Genomic DNA, 19,746 nt, shown 5'->3' with positions numbered 1-19,746 from the left:
GGCCTAGTCTGTTGAGCCTAGCCCATTTTATTAATTGGTACTTTTCATCACTGGGCAGGGAACCTTCCCTTTCTCCAGGCTTAGTGAAAATTAATTTAAAGTCAGTCAGACTTGAATTTGAGTACCAGCTTTGCCTTTTACCTAATTGTATGACTTGAGGAGATTTACTTACGTATTAGCCTTTTCTCTCAAATTGGGTGTAATACTTCCAATTGTGTATAATGTTTTGAGATTTAAAGAGAATGAAACTTAATGTAGGATAATGTTGCTTAGCCGTACACAAAGCAGGTGTTTATATATGAAGGTTACTAAATACCTGAAGTAGCAGCATCTGATACATCTTCATGTAGAGGTTTAGTAGTTCATCGTATGAAATTAGAATTGTGATTTGCCAAAATCTTTTACAAATATTATATAAAGTAGAGTGGTACTTGATGATATGGAAATCTATTTCAAGGAATTAATTTACTGAGGTATTTCTGTGTCTGGAAAGTACTAGTATTGGGTAGTGAGTGATTTTGCTTTGGTTTTCTAAAACAAACACAAATACACACACTTTCCCTCTACTTTTTTTAATGACTTGAAAATAAAGTTTTTGTCCTTTATGAATATTATGCATTTTGAATATAAAATTTCCCCTTCCCTTTTTCTTTTAATAGAATTGCTTTAAATATTACATGAGTGATGATATTAGCCGTGACTCTGATGGAATGGATGAGCAATGTAGGTAGGTAATAAATCAAGATGAACATAAATTCAGTATTGTTTACTTTTTGGGGGGAAATTCTTACATAGTATGTTACTAGATCCATTTTTTTGTTGTATCATCATTGATGTCTTTAATGGACGGTTATTCTTTTCTACAAAACCTTAGGTTTATGTTTAAGTTTCCAATAAAGAATAAGCAGATGACCCAAATTACTATTAGAATTCCTGGCAGGAAAATTTAAATTGCTTTAATAATGAAAAAAATTTAGAGTGAGTTTCACTTTGGAATAATATTTTCATCTTTTAATTTCAGGTGGTGTGCAGAAGGTGGAAACTTGATTTGTTGTGACTTTTGCCATAATGCCTTCTGCAAGAAATGCATTCTGCGCAACCTTGGTCGAAAGGAGCTCTCTGCAATAATGGATGAAAACAACCAGTGGTATTGCTACATTTGTCACCCAGAACCTTTGTTGGACTTGGTCACTGCATGTAATAGCGTATTTGAAAATTTAGAACAGTTGTTGCAACAAAATAAGAAGAAGATAAAAGTTGACAATGAAAAGAGTAATAAAGTATATGACCACACACCCAGATTTTCTCCAAAGAAAAATAGTTCCAATTGTAATGGAGAAGAAAAGAAATTAGATGATTCATGTTCTGGTTCAGTAACCTACTCTTATTCAGCACTAATTGTGCCCAAAGAGATGATTAAGAAGGCAAAAAAACTGATTGAGACCACATCTAACATGAACTCCAGTTACGTTAAGTTTTTGAAGCAGGCAGCAGATAATTCAGAAACCAGTTCTGCTATAAAGTTACGCCAGCTTAAGGCTTTTAAATCTGTGTTAGCTGATATCAAGAAAGCTCATCTTGCATTAGAAGAAGAGTTGAATTCAGAGATTCGAGCTTTGGATGCTGGAAACAAAGAGAAAAATACCAAAGAGCATAAGGTCATAGATGCTAAGTCTGAAACAAAAGTACGAAAAGGAGAAAAACCCTGTGCTTTAGAGAAAAAAGATATTTCAAAATCAGAAGCTAAACTGGCAAGAAAGCAGGTGGATAGTGAGCACATGGATCAGAATATTACAGTACAGGAACAAAGAGCAAATAAAAATGCCACTGGTGAACATAAGAAATCTGATAAAAAAGAAGAACCTCAGTATGAACCTGCTAACACTTCTGAAGATTTAGACATGGATATTGTTTCTGTTCCTTCCTCAGTTCCAGAAGACATTTTTGAAAATCTTGAGACAGCTATGGAAGTTCAGAGTTCTGCTGATAATCAGGGAGATGGGAATAGTGGAACTGACCAAGAACTGGAAAGTTCTTCTGTAAAATTAAATATTACTTCAAAAGACAACAGAGGAGGTATTAAGTCAAAAACTACTGCTAAAGTAACAAAAGAATTATATGTTAAACTCACCCCTGTTTCCCTTTCTAATTCTCCAATTAAAGGTGCTGATTGTCAGGAAGTACCACAAGATAAAGATGGCTGTAAAAGTTCTGGTCTGAACCCCAAGCCAGAGAACTGTGGAGTTGGACAGGAAAAGAATGATAGTGAGCATTTGTTTGAAAGTGAAGTTCCATTACTTTCAGAAGAATCTGATCTTCGAAGATCTCCACGTGTAAAGACTACTCCCTTGAGGCGACAGACAGAAACCAATCCTGCAACATCTAATTCAGATGAAGAAAGTAATGAAACAGTTAAGGAGAAACAAAAACTATCAGTTCCAATGAGAAAAAAGGATAAGCGGAATTCTTCTGACAGTGCTATAGATAATCCCAAACCTAATAAATTGCCTAAATCTAAGCAGTCGGAGATTGTGGATCAGAATTCAGATTCTGATGAAATGTTAGCAATCCTCAAAGAGGTATCCAGGATGAATCACAGTTCTTCTTCAGATACTGATATCAATGAAACTCATACAAATCACGAGAAGACTTTGTATGATTTAAAGACTCAAACAGGGAAAGATGATAAAGGAAAAAGGAAACGAAAAAGTTCTACTTCTGGTTCAGATTATGATATTAAAAAAGGCAAATCAGCTAAGAGGTCTATAATTTCTAAAAAGAAACGACAAAACCAGTCTGAATCTTCCAATTATGACTCAGAATTAGAAAAAGAGATAAAGAGTATGAGTAAAATTGGGGCTGCCAAAACAACCAAAAAAAGAGTTCCAAATAAAGAAGATTATGATTCTTCTGAAGATGAAAAACACAGAAAAAAAGGAATGGATAATCAAGGGCAGAAAAATTTGAAGACCGCACAAGAAGGATCATCTGATGATGCTGAAAGGAAACGTGAGAGAGAGAATTTCACTCCAGCAGAAGGCACAGTGGATAAAGACGGGACCAACATGGACTTAAGAGATCGAATTTCTAAGAAGCAACAGTTAGGTGTTTATTCTGATGGTGCTGATAAGCTGCCTTCAGGGAAAGAGGAGAGTTTTAATTCTCCAGAAGACAAAAAGTTTGCTGAAACTAAAGAAAAGAGTAAGCATTTGAAAACCAAATCGTGTAAGAAAGTACAGGCTGGCATATCTGACATTGCTGAGAATTTCCCAAAGAAAGAGCAGAGTGATGAATCCTCTGAAGATGACAAAAAGCAGAGCAAAAAGGGAATTGGAGTAAAAGAAAAGAAAACTACAGACTTGAAGAAAAATGTAATTAAGATCGAACAACAGTATGAATCATCATCTGATAGCACTGAGAAGTTACCCGAGGGAGAAGAAATTTCTCATATTCCTAAAGGCATAAAACAAAATAAGAATGACACAACTTATGGGGACAAGAAAAGTAAGAAAATAAAAGATAAAACTTCTAAAAAGAAGGATGAAATATCTGATCATACTGAGAAATTACAGGGAAAAAGAGATAGTTGTGATTCTTCAGAAGACAAAAGGAGTAAGAACGGGGCATCCAGTAGAGTGAAGAAAAGATGCAACTTGCCTGAAAAGAGTTCGAGGAAGAGACAGGATTGTTCATCATCTGATACTGAGAAATATTCCATGAAAGAAGATGGTTGTGATTCTTCTGATAAGAGACTGAAAAGAATAGAACTGAGGGAAAGAAGAAATTTAAATTCAAAGAGAAATACCAAGGAAGTACATAGTGGCTCATCATCTTCTGATGGTGAGGAAAGTTCTGAAGACAATAAAAAGCTGAAGAAACAGAGAACTTCAGTGAAAAAGAAGACAGGTGGTGTCAAGGAGAAAATGAGAAACTCCTTAAGAACAAGCACTAAAAGGAAGCAAGCTGACATTACATCATCATCTTCTTCTGATATAGGAGATGATGATCAGAATTCTCTAGGTGAGGGGAGCAGTGATGAGCAGAAAATTAAGCCTGTGACTGAAAATTTAGTGCTGTCTTCACATACTGGATTTTGCCAATCATCAGGTATGCAAAAATAAATTAATTCATAATTTATGCTTTTACTGTCTTGAATAACTACATGGTTTAATTTTCCCTGAAGCCAATCATATGCAAGGTTACTGCTTAGGAAAAGGCTCTTTAAAATTCTTTAAAGATGTACTAAAAAGCCTTCATTTATTTTTATGCCATCATTGGAAGGTATTCCAAATATTTTTAGTATTCTGTGTCAGATATACCAGGTTTGTTGGGTACCTGACAGAATTTCTTTACCAATGTTTAGTGCTTTTTCTGGAGTAATAAATAGTTTATGAAGGAAAATGAGATGTGTGCTGGTAGTTTAGTAGGTATATATTTATGTAATGGAGATGTGTGCTTTGTGCTGGTATAACATAGTGTGTGGAAGTTTTAACTGCCTTGCCATGCATATGACTTTCTGTAACTTCTGTACCCAGTGTGGGGCTAGAACTCAGAACCCTGAGATCAAGATCATGGTTTTCCAACTGAGCCAGCCAGGCACCCCTGCATATATATGACTTTTTAAATTGGACAGACTAACTATGTGTCTGGTGAAATATTCTGAAAATTTCATTTTATTTTTATTTTTTTAAATTTTATTTATTTATTTGACAAAGATCACAAGTAGGCAGAGAGGCAGGCAGAGAGAGGAGGAAGCAGGCTCCCCGCTGATCAGAGAGCCTGATGCGGGGCTCGATCCCAGAACCCTGGGATCACGACCCGAGCTGAAGGCAGAGGCTTTAACCCACTGAGCCACCCAGGTGCCCCTGAAAATTTTAAATTTACATCATTAAACCCACTGCTGGTCCTTGTCAATTTTTTCTAATCACGTGAACAGATGTTTCTGTCTATAACAGTAACAAAATAAAAGAAAAATCCAAAAAGTAGATGAATTACCTTACCCTGAGGAGATAGAGAACTAGGACAATTAGGATATGGGTCAAACAGTCAGTGTACCCCCCCCCACAAAAAAGAGTTATAAAAATAATTTTTATTACTGTTGTAGTTATTAAAAATCAGTTCATAATACATGTGCATATGTCACTTGCATTGTGTTTTTAAGTTAGTAAACCTGTCAGTTAACTAGGGACATGTTAAACTTATTCCTTCATTCATTCTAAAAATTTATTTATTTATATTACAACTCACAGCTGCTTGCTTGCTTGCTTATTTACTTTATTTCTTTAAATTTTAATTCTAGTATGTGTAACATACAGTGTTGTATTAGTTTCAGCTGTATAATATAGTGACTCAGCAACTCTATACATTACTGTGCTCGTCATGATAAGTGTACTCTTAATCCCCTTCCCCTATTTCACCCATCCCCTCCTTCCCCTTTGGTAACCATCCATTTGTTCTCTGTATTTAAGAGTCTTTATTTTGTGTTTGTCTTTTTTCTTTGTTCATTTGTTTTGTTTCTTAAATTCTTTTTTTTTTTTAAAGATTTTATTTATTTACCTGACAGAGATCACAAGTAGACAGAGAGGCAGGCAGAGAGAGAGGGGGAAGCAGGCTCCCTGCCGAGCAGAGAGCCCGATGTGGGACTCGATCCCAGGACCCCGAGATCATGACCTGAGCTGAAGGCAGCGGCCCAACCCACTGAGCCACCCAGGCGCCCCATGTTTCTTAAATTCTACATATGAGTGAAACATTAGGTATTTGTCTTTCTTTGACTTATTTAGCATTATACTCATGATCCATCCATGTTGTTGCAGACAGTAAGATTTCTTTCTTTTTTATGGCTGAGTAATATTCCATTTTAGAGTTATATACCACATCTTTCTCCATCTATCATTGGGCATTTGAGTTGTTTCTATAATTTGGCTATTGTAAATAATGCTGCAATAAACTTTATAGGGGTGTTTATATCTTCATGAATTAGTGTTCTTTTTCTCTTCTTTGGGTAAATACTAGTGGAATTACTGGCTCATATAGTAATTTTGTTTTAACATTTTTTAGGAATGTTCATACTGTGTTCCACAGTGGCTGCACCAGTTTGCATTCCCACCAACAGATTGCCTTTTCTCTACGTCCTCACCAAAAAACTTATTTCTTGTGTCTTTGATTTCAGCCATTCTGATAGGTGTCAGGTGATATCTCATTCTGGTTTTGATTTGCATTTCCCTGAAGATGAGTGATGTTGAACATCTTTTCATGTGTCTGTTGGCCAGCTTTATGTCTTCTTTGGAAGAACATCTGTTGATGACTTTTGCCCATTTTTAATTGGATTATTTGTGAAGTTTTTTGGTGTTGAGTTGTATAAGTCTTTTATATATTTTGGATACTAGCCCTTTATTGGCTATATTGTTTGCAAGTATCTTCTCCCACTCTCTCTGTAGGTTGTCTTTTAGTTTTGTTGATTGTTTCCTTTGCTGTGCAGAAGCATTTTATTTTGATGTGGTCCCAATGGTTTAATTTTGCTTTTGTTTCCCTTGCCTTCAGAAGACATATCTAGAAAAAATGCTGATATGGTCGATGTCAGAGAAATTACTGCCTGTGCTCTCTCCTAGGATTTTTATGGTTTCAGGTTTCACATTTAGGTCTTTAATCCATTATGAATTTATTTTTGCCTATGGTATAAGAAAGTGGTCCCATTTCATTATTTTGCATGTTGCTGTCCAGTTTTCTGAACACCATTTGTTGAAGAGACTTTTCCTATTGCATATTCTTGCTTCTGTTGAAAAAAATTAATTTTGTTGAAAATTAATTGACCATATAGTGTTGAATTTAATTCTGGGCTTTCTATCCTGTTCTGTTGATCTGGGTGTCTGTTAGTGTGCCAGTACCATACTGTTTTGATTACTACAGCTTTGTAGTATATCTTGAAATCTGGGATTGTGATACTTCTAAGTTTTGCTTTTCTTTTTTGATATTGCTTTGGCTATTTGTGGTTCCATACAAATGTTAAGATTATTTGTTCCTGTTCTGTGAAAAATGGTGTTGATATTTTGATAAGGATTCCATTAAATCTGTGGATTGCTTTGAGAAGTAGGGATGTTTTAACAGTGTGTGTTCTCCAAGTCCATGAGCATGAAAATCTATCCATTTGTTTGTATCAACTTCAATTTCTTTCATTAGTGTTTTATTGTTTTCAAAGTATAGTTCTTTCACCTCCTTGGTTAACTTTATTCCTAGGTATTTTGTTATTTTTGGTGCAGTTGTCAATGGGACAGTTTCTTAATTTGTAATTCATTATTAATGACATTTGTATATCATTATTAGTGTGTAGAAATGCAGTGGTTTTCTGTACATTGATTTGTATCACGTGACCTTACTGAATTCATCCATCAATTCTAGTAGTTTTTTGGTGGTTTTCTACTTACGGTTTCATGTCATCCACAGGTAATTAAAGTTTTAGTTCTTCCTTACCAGTTTGGATACTTTTTATTTGTTTTTGTTTTTTGATGCCTGTGGTTAGGATTGCCAGTACTATGTTGAATAAAAGTGATTTGAGTGGACATCTTTGTCTTATTTATGATGTTAGGGGAAAAGCTCTCAGTCAACTCCATGGTGAATGTGGAGTATGATGTTAGCTGTGAGTTTTTCACATATGGCCATAATTGTATTGTGGTATGTTCCTTCTAAACCTGCTTTGTTGAGAGTTTTGATCATGAATGGATTTTATACTTTGTCAGATGCTTTTTTGCATCTATTGAAATGAACGTATGTTTCTTAGCCTTTCTCTTATTGACGTGTATCACATTGGTTGATTTGCAAATATTGAATCACCCTTGCAGCCCAGGAATAAATCCTACCTGATTGTGTGAGTGATTTTCTTCAATGTATTGTTGGATTCTGTTTGCTAACATTTTAAAAAAAGATTTATTTATTTATTCATTCATTCATTTGACAGACAGAGATCACAAGTAGGCAGAGAGGCAGGCAGAGAGGAGGGGAAGCAGGCTCCCCGCTGAGCATAGAGCAGGATGCGGGGCTGGATCCCAGGACCCTGGGATCATGACCTGAGCTGAAGATGGAGGCTTTAACCCACTGAGCCACCCAGGTGCCCCCTGTTTGCTAATATTTTGTGGAGGATTTTTGCATCTGTGTTCTTCAGAGATATGACTTGTAGTTCTCTTTTTTAGGAATATCTTTATCTGGCTTTTGTATCAGGCTAATGCTGGCCTTGTAGAGTAAATTTGGAAGCTTTCATTTGTCTTCCATTTTTTGAATAATTTGAGAAGAATTAGGTTTTAACTTCTTAAAATATTTAATAGAATTCACCTGTGAAGGCATGTGGTTCTGAACTTCTGTTTTATGGGGGTTTTTTGATTAATGATTCAGTTTCACTGTTGGCAGTCTGTTCAAATGTTAAATTTCTTTGCGAAGAAGTTTTGGGAGGTTATGTTTCAAGAAATTTATCCATTTCTTCTATTTTGTTCAATTTGTTAGTGTATAATTTTTCATAATATTCTCTTACAGTCCTTTTTATTTCTGTGGTGTCCATTGTTATTTCTCCTCTTTCATTTTTTATTTTGTATGGTCCTGTCTTATTTTTTTGATGTGTCTGGATAACAGTTTAACAGTTTTGTTGGTCTTTCAAAGAACCAACTTCTGGTTTCATTGATCCTTTTTTTTTTTTTTTTAGTTTGAATTTTGTTTATGCTCTGAACTTTAATATTTCTTCCTCCCAAAGGTTTTGAGTTTCATTTGTTCTTTTTGTAGTTTCTTTAGGTGTAAGGTTATGTTGTCTATTTGAGTTTTTTTCTTCTTAAGGTGGGCTTGTATTGTTACAGAGTTCTCTCTCAGAATAGCTTCTGCTGTATGCCAAAGATTTTGGAGCATTATGGTTTCATTTTCATTTGTCTCCTTGCATTTTTTGATTTCCTCTTTGATATCTTGGTTGACACATTCATTGTTTAGTAGTGTGTATTTAACCTCTGTGTATTTGTGTTCTTCCAGATTTTTTCTTGTGGTTGATTTCTAGTTTCATAGCATTGTGGTTGGAAAAGATGGATGGTATGACTTTGATCTTTTTGAATTTGTTAAAATTTGTTTCGTGGCCTAACATGTGATCTAGTCTGGAGAATGTTCCATGTGCACGTGCAAAAGATTATGTTCTCTTTTAGAATGGAATATTCTGACTATATGTTAGATCGATGTGGTCCAGTATGCCCTTCAAAGCTACTGTTTTCATGTTGATTTCAGTTTGAATGATGTAAGTGCGGAGTTAAAGTCCTCTGCTATTATTATGTTAGTGTTGATTACTTTTTTTGTTATTAGCTGTTTATATTTTTGGGTGTTCCAGTATTGGGTTCATAAATGGGTTTATGGTTGTTATCTTTCTGGGTTGTACTACTTATGATTATATGTTATCCTTCCTTGTCTCTTGTTACAGTCTTTTAAAAGTCTGTTTTTTCCATTACATGTATTGCTACCTGGCTTTCTTTTTACATCTATTTGCATGCTAAATATTTTTCCATACCTTTACTTTATGTCTTTATGTCAGAAGTGAGTTTCTTATTGGTATCATACAGGTAGGTCTTGCTTTCTTATCTATTCAGTCACTCGTTTTTTGATTGGAGCAATTAGTCCAATTACATTCAAAGTAATTATTGGTAGGCATGTATTGCCATTTTGCTACTTGTTTTATGTTTGTTTTTGTAGTTTTTGTCTGTTCCTTTCTTCTCTGACTCTCTTCTGTGATTGCTGGCTTTATTAGTGTATGCTTAGATTCCTTTCTCTTTATTTTTTTACATATTAGTTGTTTCTGATTTGTGGTTGTCATTAGTTTTATATAAAACATTTTCTGTATGTAGCAGTCTATATTAAGTTAATGGTTGCTTAAGTTTGAATGTACTAAATTTTTACCCCCTCCCCTCCGTGTTTTAGATATATACTTTATTTCCTTGTATTTTGTAAATCTTTAACTGATTTTTATTGGTATTTACTTAATTTTACTGCTTTAGTGCTACCTACTTTTCTTACTCCTAATTGCTGTCTTACTTTTCCACTCAGAGAATCCCCTTTAATATTTCTTCTACAGCTGGTTTAGTTGTGATGAATTCCTTTAACTTTATTTGTCTGGGGAACTCTTTATCTTTCTTTCTGTTCTGAATGATTGTCTTGCTGGAGAGAGAGAGTATTCTTGGTTACAGTTTTGTTTTCCTTCACTACTTTGAATGTATCATGTCAGTCTCTTCTGGCCTGCAAAGTTTGTTCTGAAAAAATATGCTTATATCTTTATGGAGTTTTCCCTTGCTTGTACCTGTTTTCTTTTCTCCTGTTGCTTTTAAAATCCCTCTTTGTCACTACATTTTCCTATTTTAATTATTATATGTCTTGGTATGGACTTCTTTGGGGTTGATTTTATTGGGGTTTCTTTGTGCCTTTTTTTTTAAATTTTTTAAGATTTTATTTATTTATTTGACAGATCACAAGTAGGCGGAGAGGCAGGCAGAGAGAAACAGGAGGAAGCAGGCTCCCTGCTGAGCAGAGAGCCCGATGCGGGGCTCGATCCCAGGACCCTGGGATCATGACCTGAGCCGCAGGCAGAGGCTTTAACCCACTGAGCCACCTAGGCGCCCCTCTTTGTGCCTTCTGAATCTGGATATATGTTTCCTTCCCCAGATTTGGGAAGTTTTCATCTATTATTTCTTCAAGTAAATTTCTGCCCCTTTTTCTTCCTCAGGTCTTTCTGGGGTCCTTATAATGTGTCTGTTACCATGCTTGATTGTGTTACTGAGTTCCTTAAGTATATTTTCATTTATTATTATTTTCTTTCTCCCTTCTGTTCATCTTGATTGCTTTCTTTTACTCTGTCTTGTAGGTCACTGGTCCATTCTTCTACTTCCTCTATTGTACTATTTATTCCCTCTAGTATATATTCAATTTTAGTTACTGAGTTTTTCATCTCTTATTGGTTTTGTTTTCTACCTCTTTGTTGTTTTCTATCTCTTTGTTGAGTATCTCAGTGAGGTTCTCCACTCTTTTCTCAATTCTGGTGAGTATCTTTATGACCATTACTTTAAATTCTCCTTTAGGCATATTACTTATCTCTGTTTTGTTTAGTTCTCTTGCTGTGATTTTGTCATGTTCTTTCAATTGGGACATATTCCTTCTTCTCCTCATATTGTCCAGTTCTCTGTGTCTTTTTCTACATGTTAGCCATGTGCTCTTGTAAATAGTAGTCTTATGAAGAGCAGGTCCTGTAGTGCCCTACAGTGCGGTGTCCTTGACACGTGACACTTCTGGACTGTCTCCTTTGGGTGTTGTTGTACCCTAATTTTATGGCTGAGCCTCGTTTGCCTTCATTCTAGTCATCTGCAATGGCTCCGTTTGCCTCTTGTGGGCAGGGTTTGGTCCCTGCGTTGTTATGGGCCAGTCTGATGTTTGCTTTGGGCTTGAGTTGAGTCACACCAGCCATTTATCAGAAATGTGGTAGCTCAGAACTACAGGGTGTTCTCCCCACATTGTCTCCTGAGAAGTTTTGTTTTGTTTTGTTTTTAAAGATTTTATTTATTTATTTGACAGAGATCACAAGTAGGCAGAGAAGCAGGCAGATAGAGAGGAAGGAAGCAGGCTCCCCGCTGAGCAGAAAGCTCGATGCAGGGCTCAATCCCAGGACCCCAGGATCATGACCTGAGTGGAAGGCAGAGGCCTTAACCCACCGAGCCACCCAGGTGCCCCTCCTGAGAAGTTTTTGTTGGTAGCCTGAGCCTGCCATCAGACTAGATGTCTGCCCTCACCCTGCTGCTGGGGCACAGTTTTCACTCATGTTTGTGCTTATTCTTCCCTCTGCTCCTGGGAAGGAGTCATTTTGAAGTGGTGCTGGCCATTCTTGGGGCTGTAAGCACACTGCCCAGTTTGTGTCACTTCTTCGCATGGTCTTCTGCCAAGGGTATGTTGGTGGGGGCTATCTGTAAAAGAACATGGGGGCAGGTTTTGTGTGGTGCCAGCAAGGTCGATGCCACTCCCATGTGGAAGATGTCTTGCAGGCATCTGAGAAAACTGTCCAGAGTGCAGACTGGTGTGGAGGGGGTAAGTCTACAGAAGACATAGTGGGGTGGGACATGCTTTTAGCAAGGTATGTCTAGAGAGTTAGTGCTATGCTAGTTCCTGTAGGAGTGGTGAGGGAAATGACACCTGCCAGCTTTTTGGTCTTGCAGAACTCTCCCAGTGATCCCTACCCTTGCAGTACATGCTCTGAAGTTAGTAAAGAAACCACCTTCTCGTATACCCCAGGTCATTCTCAAACTGCTGTTTGTATGCTGTATCTCAGTGCGGTTGGTTTGTTGTGCTGTCTCTTAAGGATAGGGACTCAATTTCCTACTGCTCCCTGGTTCTTCCACAGTGGAGCCTGCTGATTTTTAATATTTAATGTGTGAAGCCCCACCCATTGTAAGTTCTTAGAAAGTTAGGTCCCTCTGGGTTGAAAGCCAAATGTTACCGAGATTTGCCTCCCAGTGTGTGGGTCTACCATGCCTGGGGTGCATAGTGTTGGGGTCTGCTCTTCTCTGTATGTGTCCGTGGCATCCTTCCTTTCCTCTGACAAATCCACAGGTCACTTTGCCTTCCACTGCATCTTCGTCCTTTCTACCCTCTTTATAGTGGCCTTGTCTGTACATTTAGCTGTGGAGAGTCTGTCAGTCTTCATTCAGATCATTTTCTTTTTTATTTGCACTGATGTGGCTGTTATGTAGATGTAACCACAGAATGAGGTGAACCTGGGACGCCCCTGCTCTGCCATCTTCACCAGAAATCCACCTGAACTTTATTTTTAAAATTTTATAAAGGAGATTTTAGGTATAAATGTGTTCCCAGCAGGGGCAGAATGTTTAAATTTTCCCTTTATCCCAGTTGGGCTTTGTGCATTTAATTTGAATATTGCTTTTTAAAATTTTTATTTATTTTTATTTTTTTATTTCTTTAAAAGATTTTATTAGAGAGAGAGAGGAGAGAGAATCAGTGGCGGGTGGGTGGGGCAGAGGGAGAGGGAGAAGCAGACTCCCTGCTAAGCAAGGAGCCTGACACAGGGCTCCATCCCAGGATCCTGGGATCATGACCTGAGCTGAAGGCAGACACTTAACCAGCTGAGTCACCCAGGCATCCCTGAATGTTGCTTTTTAATAAAACTTTACATTCCTGGGGCGCCTGGGTGGCTCAGTGGTTGGGCCGCTGCCTTTGGCTCAGGTCATGATCTCAGGGTCCTGGGATCGAGCCCCGCATCGGGCTCTCTGCTCTGCGGGGAGCCTGCTTCCTCCCCTCTCTCTGCCTGCCTCTCTGCCTGCTTGTGATCTCTCTCTCTGTCAAAATAAATAAATAAAATCTTAAAAAACAAAACAAAACAAAAAAAAACTTTACATTCCTTATATGGAATGTTTATCTGATGAGTTGTTTTGAAAACAAGTGTGATTTTCATGGCATATTCTGTTTAATGCATTGCTGTATCAGATGCCTATATGGATTTCTGCCTGTATGGCTTTTAACTACTGTCCCCAAAATTGTCGGACCCAGTGTGTTTCAGAATTTTCAACTTTTAGAAAGATAATATCAATTAGTTAGCATATATTATGTAATAGCCCCAGTTGCCTACGAGGCAGCACTCCCATAATTAAATTAGTATTTTTGCAGCAAAACATGTGAACATTCATACTTAAAGGAATAAACAGTTTAGATCAGGTTTTGCTGCCAAATGAACTTTGGCAACAACTTGTAAACTTAGTTCTGAGAGCCTTGATTTAAGAATTTTGGTTGACCCTTGAAGAATGCAGAGGTTAGGGATGCTCATCCTCTGCTCAGTCAAAAACCCATATTTAGCCTTTCACTTCTCAAATACTTAACTCTTAATAGCCTACTATTGACTGGAAGCCTTACCAATGACATAAATAGTTGATTAATACATATTTTGTATATTTTATATACTATATTATTTCAGTAAAGTAAGCTAGAGAAAAGGAAATAACAAGAAAATAAAAAGAGAAAATAGTTACATTGGTGTACTGCAAAAAAGAAATCCATGTATAAATGGACTTGTGCAGTTCAAAGCCATGTTCAAGGCTCAGCTATATGGTAGTATAAGAGATTGTATTCAGAGTACAATGTAATACTTACTTTGATATCATATCAATGTTTTGTTATCAGGTTAGTTGGGAAAGCTCTTATTAAGGATTAGAGTATAAGAATAATAAATTGTGAGTTATGGAGTATTCTCATTAGCAAATTGTAGGCTATTGATTTATCTTAAACTTTGGAAAACTGATTTCCATGATTAAACAGCTTCCCTAGTGAAATCAGCATGTTTGATTTCAATTGCTAATTTTCATTTCCCCAAAACACATATGAGAGGATTCCACGATATACCTCTCCTGTTTGGAACTATTAATACATAGTGTAATAAGTAGTATGTATTCATTGGATCTTAAGATGAGATTGTATGGCAAATATTTGTAGGGTGCATTTCCTAATAATTCCTTACCTGAGCACTGGTCTAGATCACTGTGTTCCATTTTGATCATTGTGTTCCATGTAACTTTGTTCTGAAGGATCATCATGCTGTTTAGAAGTGGTCCTTTTTTCATGCATGTATCCACAGAAGCCTTGAGAATTGAGCTCTTCTGCAGATGCCGGTCTCTCAACTGTTTGGTGGAATAAGCCTAGCCTTGTTGTTTGGATTGGATTTTCTTTATCCTGGATATGTCTTGGAACTGATTACTTTAAAAGAAGATAATTTTGCTTGGGAATTAACATGTCTAAAAATGGGCCTTTGTAAAAATGCTTAAGCAGAAAAGATTATGAAGGGTTGAAAATAAGCACTATAAAAAGTACTGTGTGTGTTTTTTTTTTTAAAAGATTTTATTTATTTATTTGACAGAGATCACAAGTAGGCAGAGAGGCAGGTGGGGGGAGGGGAAGCAGGCTCCCTGCTGAGCAGAGAGCCTGATGTGGGGCTCAGTCCCAGGATCCTGAGATCATGACCTGAGCCAAAGCAGAGGCTTAACCCACTGAGCCACCCAGGTACCCCAAAAATACTGTTTCAAGATAAGTTTGGGTGTGAGCCGAAAGATAAGTGGCATTCCTTTTACTTTATTTTTTTTAAAGATTTTATTTATTTATTTGTCAGAGAGAGAGTGCACAAGCTCTTGGGAGTGCACAAGGGTGATGGCAGGTAGAAGGAGAAACAGGCTCCCCATTGAGCAAGAAGCCCTATGCGTAAGTGGCATTCCTTAATAATTTGTTTATATGCATATATAAACATATTTTCCTAATGTGTCCAGCTTAATTAAGGGAACAATATTTTTGAACTTTTAAAAGGGCTCCCCTGCTCCCATATGTTTAGGTGATTCCAGTTTATTCAGCCATAGTTGGATATCCTGTTATGAGGTATAATAGTTTACTAGAAAAATTGGGACTTGAGAATGGCATGGGCAACCAGAGTGAAGAACATGGTCTTAGAATATTGCAGTCCAGTGAAGAAGATAGATATAGATAAGTCATTATTTAAAAAAAAAACACCAGAAGAAACATAAAACTAAAATGGAGCTATGTAATAAACAGCAAGTGGGCCATTTAATCTAAATATTAGAGGAAGACTTAGAGGAACAGGTGACATTTGAACTCAACTTTGAAGGATGTGTCAGATTTTGAAAAGTGCAATAGGGGAATTACAGTAATATTACTAGTAATATTTCATTTGAAGATTGGTCTGCTTGAGGGATTTATTGTGAGTTTGGTAGGATATCCTAAGACTTATTTTTGCCTTTCTGTATTTAGCATATTTCTGTCCTGAACCTATAGCTTTCTGTGTTCTTTATGGATCTTTTTCCTCCCAACATGTTCTCTGTATATTTTATTATAAGGCAATTTTATTTTTTTAAGGTTTATTTATTTATTTTAGAGAACGAGAGAGAGCTTGAGCTGGGGGAGGGAGAGGGAGAGAGAATCTCAAGGAGGTTCCATGCTTAGCACAGAACCTGGTGTGGGGCTCAATCTCATGACCCTGAGATCATGACCTGAGCTGAAATCAAGAGTCAGACACAACTGACTGAGCTACCCAGGTGCTCTCAAAGCAGTGAATATACAGAAAAGTTTCTGTCATTACCATTGTAGTGTCTTTGCTTTATCACATATCTGTTTATATATCCTTTTTTTTATCCATCAGTGTACCTAATTTTTTTTTTTGCCTTTTAACTGTTCATTTTGAATTAATTATAAATTCACGGGACATTGCAAAAAAAAAAAAATGGGGAGGTCTGGAACAATGCCCTTCATTCAGTTTTATCCAGTGGTGACATCTTGTATAACTGTAATACAGTATCAAAACCAGGAAGCTGAAGAGTTATTGCAATTTCACCAGTTTTTCCATGCACTGATTTGTTTCTGTGTGTATGTATATATAAGTATAGTTCTGTGCAGTTACCACATGTGTAGCTTTTTATAACCAGTACTACAGCCAAGATACTCAACTATTCCATTACCACAAGGTTCCCTTGTACTAGCCTTATACACATCCCCATGCTTATCTCCATTCTTAACCCCTGGCAAGTGTTAATTTCATTTTTATCTCTAATTTTGTTACTTTGGGGTGGAGTCATGAAGTGTGTAACCTTTAGAGATCGGCTTTTTTCACTCAATGTAATGCCCTTGAAATCCTTGATGCATTTCAAAATAAATGGTAAATAAACATCAGCGTACTGTTCCCTAATTATTTCAGCCTATAGAGTATTAATTAGAGGTCAGTATGTAAGTTTGTTTTTCAGGTAAAATTTACATACAGTAAAGAGCACCAATCTTAACCTCTTCAGATTTGTAATCAAAGTATAGTAGTGTAGCTTTTTAGAAGGAAATCTATACTTTTACTATACTTGAATATATTTCTGGGTAATTCTGATCACGACTACAATACAGATTTAAGTATATTTTACTTCCTACTACCAAAATATTAATAGCAATTTTATTATTCTTCAGTTTAACAGGTTAAGACATCTGTTAACTTCAAACTTAAAATGGATCACTACAAAGCTTATTTCAGCAAGAAAGTTATGGTACTGTGATGCCAGATTGATGAAGACTTGTTACTGGGAAGGATTAGCTTTAAAACTGTTGTATTCTGGGAAGGAACTTTGAAATATATAAAATCCAACTATTGTTTTACTGCTGGCACCTCATAAATTCCCCATTGTGCTTTCCCTGTACATTTTTTACTCATGTTTTGGAACCAGAGTACAGTTTAGAACCCACTAGTTGTTCTGACGTTTTTGGCTTTCAGTTTTATTTTACATGATTTTACTTATATAGATAATTTAAAGCTAATTTTAAGTGCACTTTTTTCCCCTCAAGGAGATGAAGCCTTATCTAAATCAGTGCCTGTCACAGTGGATGATGATGATGACGACAATGATCCTGAGAATAGGTATGATTCCATCTGTAAGGACTTTAAAAAGATTATAACACACCCTAGGCGTGGGCACAAACAGCAGCAACGGAACCACAAACCGGTTGTAAAAACCAGGAGTGCCTGCCTTAGAAAGACTCGCTCACAGTCTTCCTGCAAGTTTGAAAGAAAGGCCAGAAAATGGGCTAAAACTCAGAAACCTTAAGAGAAAGTAAATATAAATATTAACACACCTAGCATAGGGTGTGTTATAAATGCAGCACTGTCAATTTTACGTTCCCATGTAAACTGTGATAATTTTTTGAGAATATTTTAATTTTGGCAGATTATTTTACTGATGAAAATAAATCATTTCAATAAATGGTGACAACAGACATCTCTCTCCTCAATATCTGATTATTGTTTTTAATTGCCATCTAATATGGTGGTCCTATTTATTAAGACCCATTCAAAGTGATGAAAAGGAGATCGCTCTGATATGTAAGATTAAGAAATTCTTTTCAAAATAAGTATCAATTTATAAAGTGTCCACACCGATTTGGATTTTAACCATTTTTCAAATAAAATAGTATGATAGTATTAATTTTAATAAGACTTACACAGTAGGTTAGAAGTAAACAGTGTAGCCTTTACAGATTCATTTAACCTGAGGGATGGCTGGGAGAAGAAAAAATACAAAGACACACCCATATCTTAACAATGAAGAATAATGGAAATGCATTAAATAATATAACCCTAATTTTTCTACCTATCTCTTAAACCCTTCCTGAAATACAAACCCTTCCTGAAATACAGTATATCCCACACTCATAATCTTCAACAAGATCGTGTGGTATAGTAGGTGGAATTTTAGAATAATGGGGATAAGAATATCTGATTTCTAGTTCTAACTTCTTTTGTCTGTGTGATTGTATGCAAGTGACTCTACCAAAAGTTTCTGATTTCTAAAATGAAAGGTTGGATGAAATTTTCCCTGATTAATTCTAACACCTATTATCAATGATAGACTTAATGGTTTTACTAAAAAACATTCTATTAACCATCCATTTATTCCTAATAGTAAGTTATAATATTAAGAAAACATGAAAATATGCATGTAATTTTTGTGTCATAATTTTGTAGGAAATTAACTTTGAGTTAGTAAATGCTGTGAGCCAGCTGTTCTTGTAGCTCTGTTTTCTATATCTTGTTGATGCTGATAGAGTTTTCTGTTTTTAAGATCAGCATTTTTCTAATAGGAGAATGTTTTTATTAAGGTAAATGAATAATTTTATTTTGTACTTTTAAATAGAGATCAGTCATGGGCACAATGATTCAGATGCTGCTTACCTACTAATTTTTTTTTATTAAAAAATACATGTATCCACTTATTTTATGAGATGAGGTGGGGTCCAGAATGGATTGGTAAAGACATATATTTTATTCATCAGCAATTTTTATAGTACATGATAGCAAGATTATGGAAGCATTTAAAAAATCTCTTTTAAAATGCTTTAATTCCTCTTTATTTTATTTAGACTACTATTTTGTTTTCCTGTAAACCATGAGGACTCAAATGTTATTAAAAGGCTAATAATGTTTAAAGCATGCTATATTCTATTTTAACTACATACATGATGAACCTTAATCTCATATTTAGCCACCAAATGAGTGTCATTGAGGTATGATAATTTTATATTTGTGTTAGAACTTGTCAAAATATGAATATCATTTTCATCTTTTAAGTTGATTGATTATATCTCTCTGTAACTGGCAGATATTTTATTGGAAGGTATATTTAATTCCATCTTGTATTTTTGATTAAAAAATGCAACACTGTTCAGTACTTTTGAGAAAAATGAATTTTATCTTGAACATGTTTTTCATGATACTTATTTCAGTGTGCCATTATAAAATATATCATTAGTAACTTGATTCATTTTCAACATACCAAAGAGGTATCTAATACTCACGGTGGGCATACAAATACCCACTGGAACTGTTTTTGCATAGATGATGTATTTGAGCATATTTGAATATGCACTAAGCAACTTTTAAAAAATTTATTTGCGGATCATGATTAAGACTTGGAATTATAGTTACCATTTTCACATTTTTGAGTAGGATGTATTTTAGTATACAGCATATTGTGATTGTGTGTAAATTTGTACACAATTGTGTAATTGTGTATAAATTCTGTATACATTTCATATGCTTTGACTTTTTAGCAATGTTGTTAATACATTTTCAGTTTTGACATTAATGGAGAGGTAAATAGTGTATTAATGCCAATGCTTAAGTTTTTGGATGCAATAAATTTCTAAAAAACTTTTTTC

At 35.8% G+C, this 19,746-nt stretch overlaps 1 protein-coding gene across 7 annotated transcripts in view; it reads left to right on the top strand.

The window, feature by feature from the left end:
* The window catches only part of ATRX (ATRX chromatin remodeler), a 315,263-nt gene that overhangs the window by 103,887 nt on the left and 191,630 nt on the right, over positions 1 to 19,746 (top strand). For 5 of the 7 annotated variants that reach the window (XM_047714735.1, XM_047714738.1, XM_047714737.1 and 2 more), the window contains 3 exons: positions 660 to 727; positions 1,022 to 4,107; positions 17,377 to 17,449. In XM_047714735.1, the coding sequence (XP_047570691.1) occupies positions 660 to 727; positions 1,022 to 4,107; positions 17,377 to 17,449 (3,227 nt within the window). The remainder of the gene's footprint in view (positions 1 to 659; positions 728 to 1,021; positions 4,108 to 17,376; positions 17,450 to 19,746) is intronic. The other 2 variants (XM_047714739.1, XM_047714736.1) reach the window with 1 other exon arrangement.

Source organism: Lutra lutra, chromosome X (genome assembly GCF_902655055.1).
Source record: "Lutra lutra chromosome X, mLutLut1.2, whole genome shotgun sequence".
In the NCBI taxonomy this organism is placed as follows: domain Eukaryota; kingdom Metazoa; phylum Chordata; class Mammalia; order Carnivora; family Mustelidae; genus Lutra; species Lutra lutra.
Note: the sequence above shows the minus strand (reverse complement) of the source record. Positions and strands in the feature narration are given on the sequence as shown.